The 14,266-nt window shown below is 45.8% G+C and overlaps 1 protein-coding gene across 2 annotated transcripts in view; it reads left to right on the forward strand.

Moving 5' to 3' along the window:
* Nucleotides 1-2,022: 2,022 nt before the first annotated feature.
* Nucleotides 2,023-14,266, forward strand: part of bmp6 (bone morphogenetic protein 6) — a 39,011-nt gene continuing 26,767 nt past the window's right edge. For both annotated transcript variants that reach the window (XM_068581632.1, XM_068581633.1), the window contains exon 1: nucleotides 2,023-2,552. In XM_068581632.1, the coding sequence (XP_068437733.1) occupies nucleotides 2,144-2,552 (409 nt within the window). In that variant the 5' untranslated portion in view covers nucleotides 2,023-2,143. The remainder of the gene's footprint in view (nucleotides 2,553-14,266) is intronic.

The following is a 14,266-nucleotide window of genomic DNA, read 5'->3' on the forward strand; positions in this document are numbered from 1 at the left end:
GTATCATCGCCAATGAAAGAAGTATTTAGTTTTGCTGAAACTCAGCTCAACCACTAAATCTGTGCTGTAAATCAGGAATAAGCTTTCATTTGTGTAAATGGGAATGTTGAGTCCAAGAAAAACGAAAGAATGTGATGAATTACGTCCTTGAGAGCATTAGGACGTCTTCAGACCTGGTTCTGTTTTTTTTAGCGTTTCATCTCTCGGCTTCACCTCTTACAACCCCCCACCCCCTCACCTTTACACACACACACACACACACACACACACACACACACACACACACACACACACACACACACACACACACACACACACACACACACACACACACACACACATGGAACAGGTATAGGCACAATGCTGTCTCTAACAAGAAGTCTTTGCACAATATTTTCATTCTGGTGGCTACTGACGGGATATTTGTGGCAGGAAGAACATTTAAAAGTGTTACTATCTCCTCTTGAATGGAGTGCCCTACAAAATGGTTGCAAGTAATCGTAATAAAGTATATTAGTGAACGGGCAAAACACCAGCATTGTTAAGAACACATTAGAAAGAATTATGTTGAGTAATAATATGCTATTTGGTTTATTAGCTGTTTCTGTATTTACTCTTAAAGCTATACGTGTGTGTGTGTGTGTGTGTGTGTGTGTGTGTGTGTGTGTGTTTGTTGGTGCTACGTGTAGCTTTGATGCTGGTTCTCACTCCTCACATGCAGATAAGATACCGGCTCTGGCAGCGGCAGCAGCAGTAGCAGAGACACTGAGAGATATGGACACCTTTGGACCTTATCACCAGGACCATCGCAGTCTGAAGGGGCCATGAAGACATAACACAGGTTAGGGTGAAAGGAATGATGGGAGGAAGAGGAAGGGGCGAGGGGAATCAAATAAGGATTTAAATGTATTCATTTTCGTCTCACATATGCATGAGTCATGTTCAGCATATTGTTGTGATGTTTTGATATTTCCAGACCTGTCGCGCAGCAATTTACTATTCTGTGCAATGTGTTCACCTTCCACAGAGGCAGCGACTTGAAGGGGCAGCCCCATCCCCCAGCTGGTTTCCATTTTAAATGCTAAGATGTACAATTAATTAGAAAACGGAGACCGTTTATTTTCGTAGCGCTCTGAAGGAGATCCGATCGCGTCTCCTCTGGAGGTTGCTGTGCGTCATTGCTTGCTGTTTCCAACTCCATCGTCAGGGGTCGTGCCTCAACTGGGCAACATTTATTCTGCTCCAGCGGGGTCGGAAAACACCCTGACTCTGGATGTGAGGAAGATGTGATCCACGCTTCATTATGACACAGGACTTTTTTTTTTTTTTTTACAGAGGAGGAATATGTTACAAGAGCGCAAGGACCCGAGCACAAACAACAGTGTAACCTTTTGGGAACTTAATCGGCACAGAACATCTGCAACAAACACAAAAATCCGGAACATTATGCGCAATGCCAAAGTAGACTAGCTTCGTGTTTTTACTAGAATAGACGGGCTGTTATTCTGCTGCGAAAGAAATATGGAAATATGATGTTGGAGCTGTCCTTGTAGCCTGAAGAGCTCCACCTCTGGCTAAGTGCGCACGGAGTGGGCGGTTTCTCAACACACACACACACACACACACATACGTACACGCGCGCGCATATTATGGACTGCAACCTGCTGATTCCTGTTAGACTCTCATACTCAGCTCGTGAGCGTCGCCGAGACCACTTCCACTGTTACAGGGCGCAACGTTGGAACATCTTATTTTGTTTGGAGAGCAAACACGTCCGCGTCAGTGAAATGGCTTCAGTCAGTGGACTTATTCTCTTATTTGAGAACACCGTCTCAAACGGCGTCGTTTGACCGACTCAGAATAAAGTTTCTCATGGTGCACTCTGTCCTGAAGCAGCACAGCGCGGGACGGGACTCAGCAATGAAAGCAGGACCGACACTTTTTCGCACATTTCTCTTTAGGAAGTATTTCAAATGGCTTGATTCGCGAAGCTGTTCTCGCTTCTGATCTGCGGCTGTGACAGATAACTGCGCGCTCCGACGGACTTTGGTTACCATTACGCCTCTTTTACATTTGGATAGGCAACTAAAGCTCCGAGACAGACACACACTTGGGACTCCGGAGAGCACAGCGGGACAACACCATGACCAGCTGCTGGCTTGCCTTGGTCGGATTGTGGTGCAGCGCTTATTACTGCATGTTCCTGGTTGCGGGGAGTAATTATTCACTGGATGGACACAACGAAGTGCACCCGGGTTTCATCCACCGGCGGCTGCGGACGCACGAGAAGAGGGAGATGCAGAAGGAGATCCTGTCCATCCTCGGGCTGCCGCACAGACCGAGACCGCATCTGTCACACGGAAAATACAACTCCGCTCCACTTTTCATGTTGGACTTATACAACACCATCTCGAGCGAGGAGAAGAGCCAAGTGGAAGGCATCCTGGACCGATACGAGTCCATGCGGACGACCCAGAGTCCTCCTCTGGCCACATATCAAGAAACTTCCTTTCTAAATGACGCAGATATGGTGATGAGCTTCGTCAACCTCCGTAAGTTCGCTGAAATTATTTTCATTTATCCGTGATTGTTTTCATCTGTGGGAATTTGCGCTCATGTGAGGGTATGACAATAAAACAAAACAAAAATATGAATGAAATGAAAAATCTGGTTTTGCGTTTTGGAACTCTACGGGTGAACAGGTGTTTGGCATGAGCACGGTTGATGGAGGGTCGCTTGGGAAAAAGCTGACCCAATGTTATCATCTGACTTTTGAGAAGACGCATGGATTAGGATCATGCTTATCTGAGAATCATTTATTTATTTTATCCTCACATTGGACTTTGAAGGACCTTTGGAGTTCATAGTTGACCCACATTTTCATCCAACACTTCGCACTACAGGCGCACCAGTACGCGCGCCCGGTAACGTCCCACAGCTCACTGCGCGAACCGCAGACTCCCTCATCTCCTCTGGGATAGAAACATTGATCAGGTTTGTATTGTTTCGGGGTAATTTATTCTTACACGTCCTCTCCGGGTAGATTGTCTCCCCTCGGCTCGTTTATAGAACCACAATTCTGTGGCCAGTCCTGCTGTGCAATCTACTCCATGATTTATGTCTTCGCAGGGGAAATAGAGCTTGTATCCTCATCAACCACCACCGCTGGTATTTGTAGTAAACGGGATCGGGGCTATTCCTGCTGTTGACCTCCAGCGCAGCGAGTTGCAGGTTCTGTGCGTAAAGTGCGTCGCGATGTTTGTGTTACTGAAGCTAGATTTGTCTTTAATTAGCTCCAGTGACGATAAAGAGGGACACTTTAATCATAACGAGTTTGGAACATAAAAGCCTGAAGGCCTTCCTTCCATTAGCAGCGCCAGTGTTTACTGGGAGACTCTAAACAAAGTGCCTGAAGATAAACAGAGGCGCTGGAGGACAAGGAGGCTTAAATCCAGATTGATTGTCATTCTTCTTAGAAACTAGGAGCATTGTCATGATGTGGCCATGAGAGCAGTGAGAAATGATCACATGAGAATGAACGTGTTGTTTCTGACTCTTACTGAAGCAGGAAGTCCTTGAACTATTTTAGACCTCACCTTTATAAACCGTTTTAAAGTGTTTTAAGAGGAAGAGAAACAGTTTTGGAGTTAGAAAAAAAAAGCAAACACATTTTTCTCTACTTATTGGTCCTCTGAGTGTCGGTGTTGCAACATGTAGTGATGAAAACCAGATACCGGAGGCCGCCGCTTTGGTCTCAAATATCGAAGCCACTCTGTTGGCTTCTGTGTGGGAGTGTGATGGTGGCGGCGTGGTGTTTGTGTGTCTGTGGTTTTGGTATTCCTGTGCTGCGTCAGTTTGAGTTTGTACTGTGTTGTTGCACATCTGGCTCTTGACTTTGATTAATCGCGTCCTGTGCATCTTTTGACGATTCCCTCAGATTTCTGTGGCGACCGGGGGATTAGGTTGCCATCTCTTCCAGCCGTACACAGAGTCCTAACCGCCCTGGAGGAGGGACGGCTTCCTCCCCGAATGTGATTGTAATTAATGTTGGACAGGCCAAGGCTTTCCATCTGCTTTGCAAATAAGGCTTTGCACGACTACCGTGTGTCATCGCCGTACGATTAGTTTTTAATGTGTCTTAGCTCGATTGGAGTGATTTAGAAAGCTCTAGTAGAACGAGGCCCGAAACACTCCTGGGTGGTCTCTTCTTGTTTCTAAAACTGCCTAAAAGTCTGGATTTCATGTGTGGCCAAAGTGAAACTACAAATTAGAATCAAATATAAATGAAAAGAAGAACAGCGGAGAAGACAAACAATCTGTCTGAGACAATGAAATATTTGGCGCGTGGATTAACAGGCCGAGCCTAAAGCAGATTTATTCACCGAGAGGCACCTTCACCGTGTAATCTGTGTTTGTGAAAGCAAATCAAAGCCAGGAAGAATGCAGCGGCTCCGTTTACACCGGTGATCTGATTTAACGCTGCCGTCGCCTTTTTCTTACACCAGCGAATCCTCCCAGGGTGTACATGTAAGAATCTCAGACTTTAAACTGACCCACAGCAAATAAAGCGCTGACAGTGATTTAAGCTTCGGCGTCAACTGATGTCTTTCACAGCCAGCTGCGGCAGTAGCGCAGATAGAGAGCTCATTTTCTGAGGGGATCCTCTTGGGCTCGTGATAGATTTAGGAGCCCCTGCGTTACATCCAGTCTCAAGTGCTCTCTGCGAACCATATGCACCCCCCCGCCCCCTCCTTTACCCTCTGCATGATTTATGTTGACCTCTTGTTCAGTCATCCATTCTCCTAAGCTTTCATCACTTGTTCAGAATGACCCATTGAGAGAAAAAAAAGAGTGAAAAAGAGCCGAGCAAGTGGTGTGGAAAACTTCAAATTGCGGGATGAGGAGTATATTTTCCAGCTCCTTTTTCATCTTCATTCCTAGAGAAGCGCGTGCATCACTGTTTGCCTTGCGGACGTCCCTGTTTTCCACTGAGGTCCAGTGAAGTGACACTCTGTGCTGGATGACTCATGCTGTGTGACACGCTGCAGCTCCTGACATGTCCTAATGCACAGCTGGGTGCTCGGGGGAACGGCGGCGGGCCACTGTTGAAGCTTCCCTGTGGTGTTTCAGAGCTCTCTCGCGCCGCGGAGCTGTGTTGTACGCAGTACACACTCCTGTCAATGACTTCTTCCAACTCCACTGATCTACAGGTGATGGGGATTTGCCAAGATAAGCTGCGATGCACCGGCGAAGGCAGCCCAGCAGACAGCAAGCTGTAAACACAGGATGCCGGTACAGATACAGCAATATCAGATTTGCTCGTGTTTTATAAAGAAAATGCACGCAGGGCCATTTTAGCGAGAAACACTGAACGTAAACATAACCTCTGTTTGTTTACAAGAAAACTCCACGGGACACCTTCGGACAGAAAGGGGATCTCTCTCCAGCCACACGCTGAATTTAAACATGAATGATTTCACATTTAATTCATAAGAGGTTTCAATTTAGTATGTATTATATGTGCAGGGGATCCAGAGAAGTCTGTGCAGCACTCTGTACTCTTTTTTTCACTATAATATTTTAGGAGAACTCCAGTTGAGACTTATTTAGTGGAAAAAGGATGACCCGCCCTTCTCGGATGCTGGTCTCTGGTCACAGACCTTCTATTAATCTCCCACAAGGCAATACTGTATATCATGGCGCGCATGGGGAGACACTAGGCAGTATTGGTGAGGAGCATCTCAGTGGAAAACAAATACAAGAGGTCAATGCTCCCTCAATTAATGAGACACGTTGCTGAGCAAATATCCGCGCCCACTGCGAGGGCTATAATAGCCTGCAGGGGAAAATGAGCTATTCCTATCAGGCTTAGTTGTTTTTTTTTTGTGTGGTTGAGCTGTTACCTCGTGGTTATGGTGAGTCAAGGATGCACAGAAATGGCTTTGGTTTCACGGGTCACAGAGCAGGAACTCCAAATGTTGTCCCTGTGTCATCTGCATTTAACTGTGATGGGTTTGCTGTGCCGTTGCTCCTCCGTGCCAGCCAGACAGACAGGTGCGGAGGCCTCTCTGAGCCCGGCTTGGCTCGCAGCGCAGCCAAAGCTCCCATTGCATGTTTGTCTGCTGATGTCTCACCAGCGGGTTGGCCCCATAATAATCCAAGAAAATCCATTCACGGTTTTAAAGTCATCCTTTTTCTACATTTCCCTCATTTTTAAATACCCTTTCGTTTTTTTTTTTACAGCTTGACCCCACCCTCCTGTTTTCCTTTCCGAAGCACAGATCTGCACTTGTCATTTCAAGTGTGTTATTGTTGGATGAAATCCAGGGGAGTTTTAATAAACACATAAATGTGACTCCATTGACCAGATCACAGAGCTGATTGCGTTTGTCTCGGTTTTCCCTGTCTACATGTTTAATCCAGAAGATGGTTTAATGCACCACAAGCTGTTTGGTGCCTACTAAAAATACTTTGTGGTTTCACAGAAGATTCAATTAACAACAACTGTAATTTAGCTGGATTTACTTCAAGCGAGACCCAAAGTTTATCACCTCAACAGCCTCTCGGCCTCTTAATCTGCCTCAAATACAGTTTTGATAGCAGCCCGCTATCCAATCTGCTCAAGAAGCATGAAGTGGTTGCACTTGTAAAGTTATTGCAGCCCGTTTGAAGGCTGTTCCAGTGTCTGCAGACTTAAATCACACTTGCCTCCTCAAATATTATATGATGATGTTATGCTTTTGTGCGCTCGTCTGTCATCATGACTGCTCTCTCCTTTTCTACTTCTCCTCCTCTCTGGCTCTGCACACCCCACTGCATGGCAATAGCTGAGCTGTCACTTTACCTCTTACCTAAGTCAACAGCCCAGCTTTCTACTAGCCTACCTCCCGCACTTTAAAGGCAAATAAGCCAGACAGCTTTAAGAAGTGGGGTTTCAGGAGATTAGCTGGGCCCAGACGGCCATGGGCTTATTCTGAAATGAAATGCCCTTATTAAGCGGCTGTTTTCCTTGTCTTATGATGCCTGGCTGCATTTCTCAGCGCCTTAGAGCAGGTAAGCCACTTCCTTTGCTGCGAAACGTGTCCCAAAGCCCCAGCATGATCAAATAATTAGTTGGCCTCGATCAAAGAGTCAGTTGTTTGATGCAGAAGGGAGCTTTGGAAAATTTTCACTAAACCGTCTCGAAACACTTCCTGCAAAGCCTCAGAAACCAGAACAGAACAGAACAGAGGACCACCCGTCACTTCACCTCAACGTCCAGCATACCGTAAACAATATTAGCCAGAAGTTAAGCGAGGAATTCAAGATATGCTGCTGCGGACTAAAGGATCTTTTCCCGAGACATAAACTTGGCAGTCGAAACCTTCCTGCAATGGTGAGAAAAGTTACATTAACAAACTACAAACCTCCGTGTTTGTTTTCATCTGTTTACAGTATCAGATATTTCACTGCCGCTACAAGTTTCGCTTGAACTCGCAGTGATGTTCAAGAACGGCCCAAGATATACAAATAATTCTGCTCATTGAGTTACAGTGTTTTAAAGTGCTTCCTTTTTCTCATGTTTGGATTGTATTGGTTGTCAACTCTTTGGCAAAACACACAGCCGCCTCAAGAAAGAAAAAGGCTTGATGGGGGGAAACGTCTCTGGTTAACCCGATTATGTGTTTTCCATTCCAGCTCTCTGTCTGTCGTAAAGGACGAGGTGTTACGGGACAACTCTATTGTCCTCGCAGTGTTTCTGAGTCTGTGCATGACTCCTGTCAGCATTGTCCTCAGGGAATGGAAGCAGCTAACCTTTTTTGCGGGTGTATGCATAGACGGAGATGTACACACACAGAGCTGGCTGACCTCAAGGTCAGCAGATAGCCATTTATAGGGGAGCATACCATCTACACTTGAAGTCATCTCTGTCACACGCCCTGCTCCTAACATCCCGCTACGCACACACATCCGTCCCACACCCCCGCGCCCACCCACCCCGATGATATCGCTCCCTCTCACGCCATAACTCTCCAACTGGACGAGATGGCATCAGAGATTGGGGCTAAGTACGGAGATTACACGTCTTGCCTTGTTTGTTCTCTCTGTCCACATTTCTTCTCCCCGTCCTGTCTCGCGTCTTCATCGGACATTCCAGTTGGGCGCGATAGTGGCCGCCGGGATGGAGGAGTGTGACGAGATAAGGAGGTGAAGTGCGGCACACTCGCGGCTGGTAACGATCTATCGAACGGAGCAGATAACCCTGGCGGAACATCTGATTAGGGCCCGCTGCTCCCATTTATCACCTCCGGGTGCAGGCACGGAGGAATTTGCTGTGTTTGTTCTGCCGCGCCGCGAGCAGGACGGGGCAGAGCTTCGCCGTCCTGGCGCACATCTGCTGTTTTCTCCCCGCATCTGTCGGCCTCCGCATATCTTTCACTCGCCGTCTTTTGCCCCGCGTCAAACGTTTGCTGTAAACCTCAGGAGAGAGCTCCTGACCGCATTCTGTGCAACAAGAGGCAGCTGATCAGAAACAGGTTGATGCGATGGCTCCCTCCAGGAGCTCATGTAAACAGATGCATGATTTATTGCGCTACTGGCTCAGTATGAAACAAATTGATTATGGTATTGGTTTCAGCGGTCCAGATCCAGTTTTAAAGGCTTCCCAGACTCAAAAGAAAAACAAGGCAATGAGACACTTCTTCAAGAGGTCTTGTATTCCATCATCTGTCATCTCACCAAACATATGAACATCATTTATTGGATTTTAGTGACTGCTGCTGTTTTTATGATACATGTGTTAATATTTCATCTTTTTTCAAATCCCATGTATTTAAACTCAGAGCAAACAGAGGCTTATAAGTGTTGGCATGTCTGTAATGCCAATGATACATTTCCACAAGTGGATATTCAGTCTAATATTCATATATCAGTGTTATGACTTTTCATTGTGTTGTTGTTGTAAGGCTCAAAAAGCCCGACAACAGAGGTTGAAGTCTTGCACGCATGTTTATTTTATATGCATGTTTTTACGTGTTTTTCAGTACAAGTGTGTTTAAAACGAGGAGAGGCGAAGAAAGAGTTTACTCCTGCATGTTTCTTTCCTGCTAAAAGCGCCGTAAAGCTGTCAGCCTTTGTCTTGTGTTTAACTGTCTATGAGGAGGCCGCGCAGAGGAGATCATTAACCTGGAATTAGTGTGTGCATGTGTGTGTATGTATGTGTGTGTGTGTGTGTACTTGTGTGAGGCTGTGTTTGTATATACACAGTTTGTATATGTGAAACAGAGAGACAAGGAAGGAAACAGAGAAGCAAAAGACGCAAACAAATGTGTCTCTTTGTTTTGATTCCTGCGTTTCCCCCAGAACGCTGCGTAACCAAAGCCACAAAACCCATTCTGCCGAAAGTTAAACACACCTGCGGGCTGTGTTTGAGCTTAGGTGCATGTGATGAGGTTTGAAGTGACTGAAACAGCAAAACATGGGACGCTACGGGGAGATGCCGGCGGCGGCATTAGTGCAAACTGCATCAGCATTAGCGGTTATCTCGCTGTAACATTCACTTCTGTTTTTAAAACCACAATATGAGCGACATAATCGCTCACAGTTTCGCAGTTAGAAATAGCACCTGTTAGAATAAGTGAGGGGGAACGTTTGCCGCTCTAAACGCAGCTCAAGGAAATGCTGATAAGAGCGGGGGACAGAACAAACTGTGGTTTTCAATCCAATACCAAGTTTCATGGTGGGTGCCCCATACACCTTGATTTTAAATGAATAAAAACATACTATACCTCACCAGTGTACTTCTACAGACACTTATTTCCATAGTCTTGTTATTTAAGGACGACTTTGCTTTCACATCAATAAAATCCCGATCGGACTCGTTCGCTGTCGTTGCTGAAATCTGTTCGAGGATCCGTTTGACATTGCCGGGTCACACAGTGCAGGACTTGGAATTTCTCCTTCATCCCGGCGTTAAAAAAGGTTGTGAACCTGTGAACCGCTGAACCCCGGACCGGCGTGTCCTCGTGTGCCCAGTGAACTCCGTCCATTATCGCAGTGACCCCGTCGTTCTGGTAATGGAGATGACCGCTGCCGACAGGAGCGACGTAAATGTCCCGGCAAACATTCCTGCTGTCACATTCCTCTGTGAAGCCACCGGGAAGCCCGCAGGGATTTATCTGGAGTAAATAAAAACGAATAGAGGAAGAGAGAGAAAGGAGGCTCGAAAGGAAAGAAAAAAGGCACACCCAGTGGATGCTTGAGGGCTGAGACACTCTGGGACAGATGAAAGGTGATTTAAAGCCTTTGGTGACCTTGATGGAACAGAGGAAGAAGGGTGTGAGTGTGTGTTTGTCCTGGAAGCCACAGACACACATTTATGCGTGCACAAATGTTCTTGTGAAAGTATTTAATATTTCAAACGAGTTGAAATATGATGCCACGCTATAACGACATGTCGGCCGGTCTGTCCCGCGCGGAGATATCTCAACTTCTTTTGGATGGATTGTCATGACATTTCATACAGACCTTCAGTCCGAGAGGATGAAGCCCTCCAACTTTTGTTCGGCGTCAGCATCACTTTGATTTATTCCGTTTTTAATGAAATGCTTTGACGAACCCGCACAGCCTGTTTGTTGGTCCATTGCTGTTAGCAGGACGCGACTTGAAGGTCGTTGTTACACATGTCATAGTTATGTTCAGAAGACAATGTTGCTGTGACATCACCCATCAGCAATGACCTGAGACTCCTTTTATTTCCCCAGAACCATGTTGTAATTTTGACTTTTCTGTCCAGATGTGGACCTGTTGAAAGAAGTCAGATGTGTTGAATTTGGTTTGGAGAAGAGTGGTGTTAAATATGAGATGTATTGTGGCTGCACTGCATGTTGGTCCAGTGTTGTTGCTGTTTATATATTTATTCTAACAGTCTATTGCACCTGTGGTAAACGTAAATATATTTTGGCCAGTTATTCTTACAAATGATAAAAATACCCCAGCGTAAAACACATTGGACCCAGAAACACAAAGTGGTTCAACAATAGCTGTTCTCTTGACAGTGATGAGTGTGTTAGGGGGGAGTTTACCTCAAAGGTCAGGGTCAAGGGTTAGGGAATGAAGGCAGTCACTCACAAAGTCGTAACAAGTACGCACACACAGACACATGTGACTTGTGTGTGTGTGTCTGCCCTGATAATTGGAGTGTATTTGAATGTACTTGTTCAACAACGAGAACTCCCACCTCGTTATACAAGAGGTCTTCATCGCATACTCGTGTCACAGAGGACGCTGCACCCCGCGGCCCCTCACATGTTCCCAGGCTGGTCGTCTCTCCGTAGAGGACGTGCCTGAAACAACAACCGTGGGTCCACAGTGAGAAAAAGGCCCCATGTGAGCACAGATGCTCCTGACCCTCCCGAGCAAGTAGCCTCCCTTTCAACCGCGCTGCCGCTGACAAATTTACGAGCCCCGGGCTGACCCGCAGGCTGACTTTCCAAACATGATACTGACAGGAAAACAGTCGGAGACGGGAGCGATGGAGGGAGGCTGGCAGGGTGGAGGAGAGAGATGAGGAAAAGAGCACAGAGGAGGAAGAGTGGCAAGACACGAAAATATGCCGAGTCTATCGGAGGATAATGAAGCGTGCAATCTTAAAATCACTTGACGTCACGATTGTTTTAACTTGTTCAACTCACAAATTGCTGTGATTCCCAGGTCGACTTTGAGCGATGTTGAAACTGCAAACACAGAAAGTAAAGATAAAGGAAGGTGAGAAAGAAGTTAGATGCTATGCGTGGAGTGGAGGTTAGGGGTTTGACTCCCAGGGAGGCCACCCACAAGAAACATGCATCCACTCCCAGTGCCGTGAGGCTTTCTGGATTAAAGGATCTTATCACTAAGGATGTGCAGGGGAAACTCTGCCCAGTCCTTCCTCCTGTACGGACACTTTCCCCACCTCCTGGATATCTTATTTGACTGAAAAGTCCAGTATGAATTCCTTTTCCAAGAGGAAGTCTCACATTTCGAGCTGTGCGTCTACTGTCGGTGCCTTTTTTACACATCTTGCCCATTATGGTCAGTATGTTCAGAGCTACACACACACACACACACACACACACACACACACACACACACACACACACACACGCACACACATTATGCTGTTTGAGAGGAATTGCTTATTGTGTACACTTTAAGACGAATGTAACTTTGACATTCATCTAATGATCGAGAACACTAATCAATAACTTATCCCTTTCTACTTATTGTATTATAGTCACTAGTCTAGAAAATATCAGGCCTTTGTAGTAGACAGATTTGGTCCAGAAATTGTTTGATTACATTTTGGTTGTAATATAGATCTGAGATATTCAGATTATAGTCCAGATTTGGGATACTAACTAGTCAGAAGTATCATATTTCAAGATAATGCCGGTGTATTAATGGTTGGGTCTTATTTTCTACTTATTGTAGTTGCACACGCACAGTTTCCATGTCCAATGAGGGCCATCAATAATGTTTTCGGTGCACTCGCTTTCAGTTTTCACATATAAATTATGTGGCTGAACATTTGGTTACACGGCTGATCATCTGGAGCAGAAAGTGAATGATGTTGATTACTATTACATAAACATCAGTCTCTGTCTACACTGCTTTTGACAGATGATTATAGAAAATAAATCTGAATGGACTAATCTATGACACCCCAAAATATAACCGAAAAATACATTAAAAAAAACATTATTAAGTAGATTAGGACAGTTATTTACCTCTTAAATGAATTAGATTTTACCATTTCTATTCTTAAGCTTTAAAAACCCACTGACCACAACTGAATTGTACATTTAGAGAAAAGCGAGATCAGGTCCCACTGAGCCCCCCCCATACTGAAAATAACACAGTTTTGAAAGGTAAAATTGGATTATGCATTCCTGGCTTTCACCAAAAACATGTTGAAAGCAAAAGTCCTCTCCACTTTCATCTCAACAATATTGTGTTGACATTCTGGACAGACGTATTATTTAAAACATTGATTGTTTTTCGGCTGATTTTCCTCAAGGCCCACCTGCTTTTTAAATATCCAGGTATCCGGTTACCGTCGCCGTCTTTGGAGCTGTGCCTGTGTGTAAAACAAGCAGTAGGTCTTACATGTAAGTCAGCCCAGGGGGGAGATGGAAGCTGGCCCAGACTGATTTATCAGTGGATCATATGCTCTGCCTTTAAGCCGCCGAAATGCGTTGTGGTCACCACAGACTTTCCAAAGGGAATCACACTCTGTCCCGGCTGTCTTCATGACAGAGAGAGTGTAGGGAAAAGAAAGGCAGACAGAGATGAGAGGATTGGGAAACGTAGCGGCCAAGAGGGAAGAAAAGATGTCCGTGCAAGTAGACGAGGAAGAGAAAGGGAGATGTTCATCGTGAAAGGGAGGAGACGTGTAGTACCATCAGCATCACAGAGTGAGCCGGCCTCCTACCTTGTGGCTGTGGAATCCAAAGCCACCAATATTGTTGACTTCTCCTTTGGAAACAGCTGCGTTTTCCTTTTTCAAAGATATTTTTTCCTTATTTATCGGATCCCTCAGGAGAGATTCATCTCCTGGCCCTGACACCGGCTTCCTCCTCTAAATCTGGGACCAGACTGGCCCTGCTCAGACACACACACACGCACACACACATACACACACACACACACACACACACACACACACACACACACACACACACACCTGCTGCCCAAAAGCAGACACTAACCACAGATCACTATAGCAGGCCTCTTTGCTGCCTGCACTGCTGCACGTCGATAGAGGCACATGGACGAATAAGACACACAAAATTACGAGCCGTCAGAGAAAAAAAGGCACACACGTACAGGCAACAACTACCGAGGAAGCAGCCCGAAAATAGCAAAGAAGCAGCTTTTGCACAATACCTACGAAGGCTACCCCACACAGAGACGCACGCCGGTGTGAGGAGTCTTCAGAGGGTTTCCCACAAAGCCTGACACGACAATAAAAAGAGGTTCTTGATGATGCGTCCTAGTACTAACGTGCCATAAATATGAGGCCCGAGTGAAAAAGTTTGAACCCACGGAAATGTTTCGTTTTGCTCAAAATGGACTGTCATCAAACACTACGGGAGTACATCGCTGTTTACAGAACATTGAGTGGATGGTGGCGATCTCTAAAGCAGCCGAGGGAGCCGTTTGTGAGCGGCTCTGCGGTCGGACCCCAAGAGGGAAGCGGTCATCATCAGTCATATAAATCTCAGAGGAAATGGAGCCAGACATCAAG

This window comes from Clinocottus analis, unplaced genomic scaffold (genome assembly GCF_023055335.1).
Source record: "Clinocottus analis isolate CAN_PGR_092001 unplaced genomic scaffold, fCliAna1.0.p SCAF_18, whole genome shotgun sequence".
Classification (NCBI taxonomy): domain Eukaryota; kingdom Metazoa; phylum Chordata; class Actinopteri; order Perciformes; family Cottidae; genus Clinocottus; species Clinocottus analis.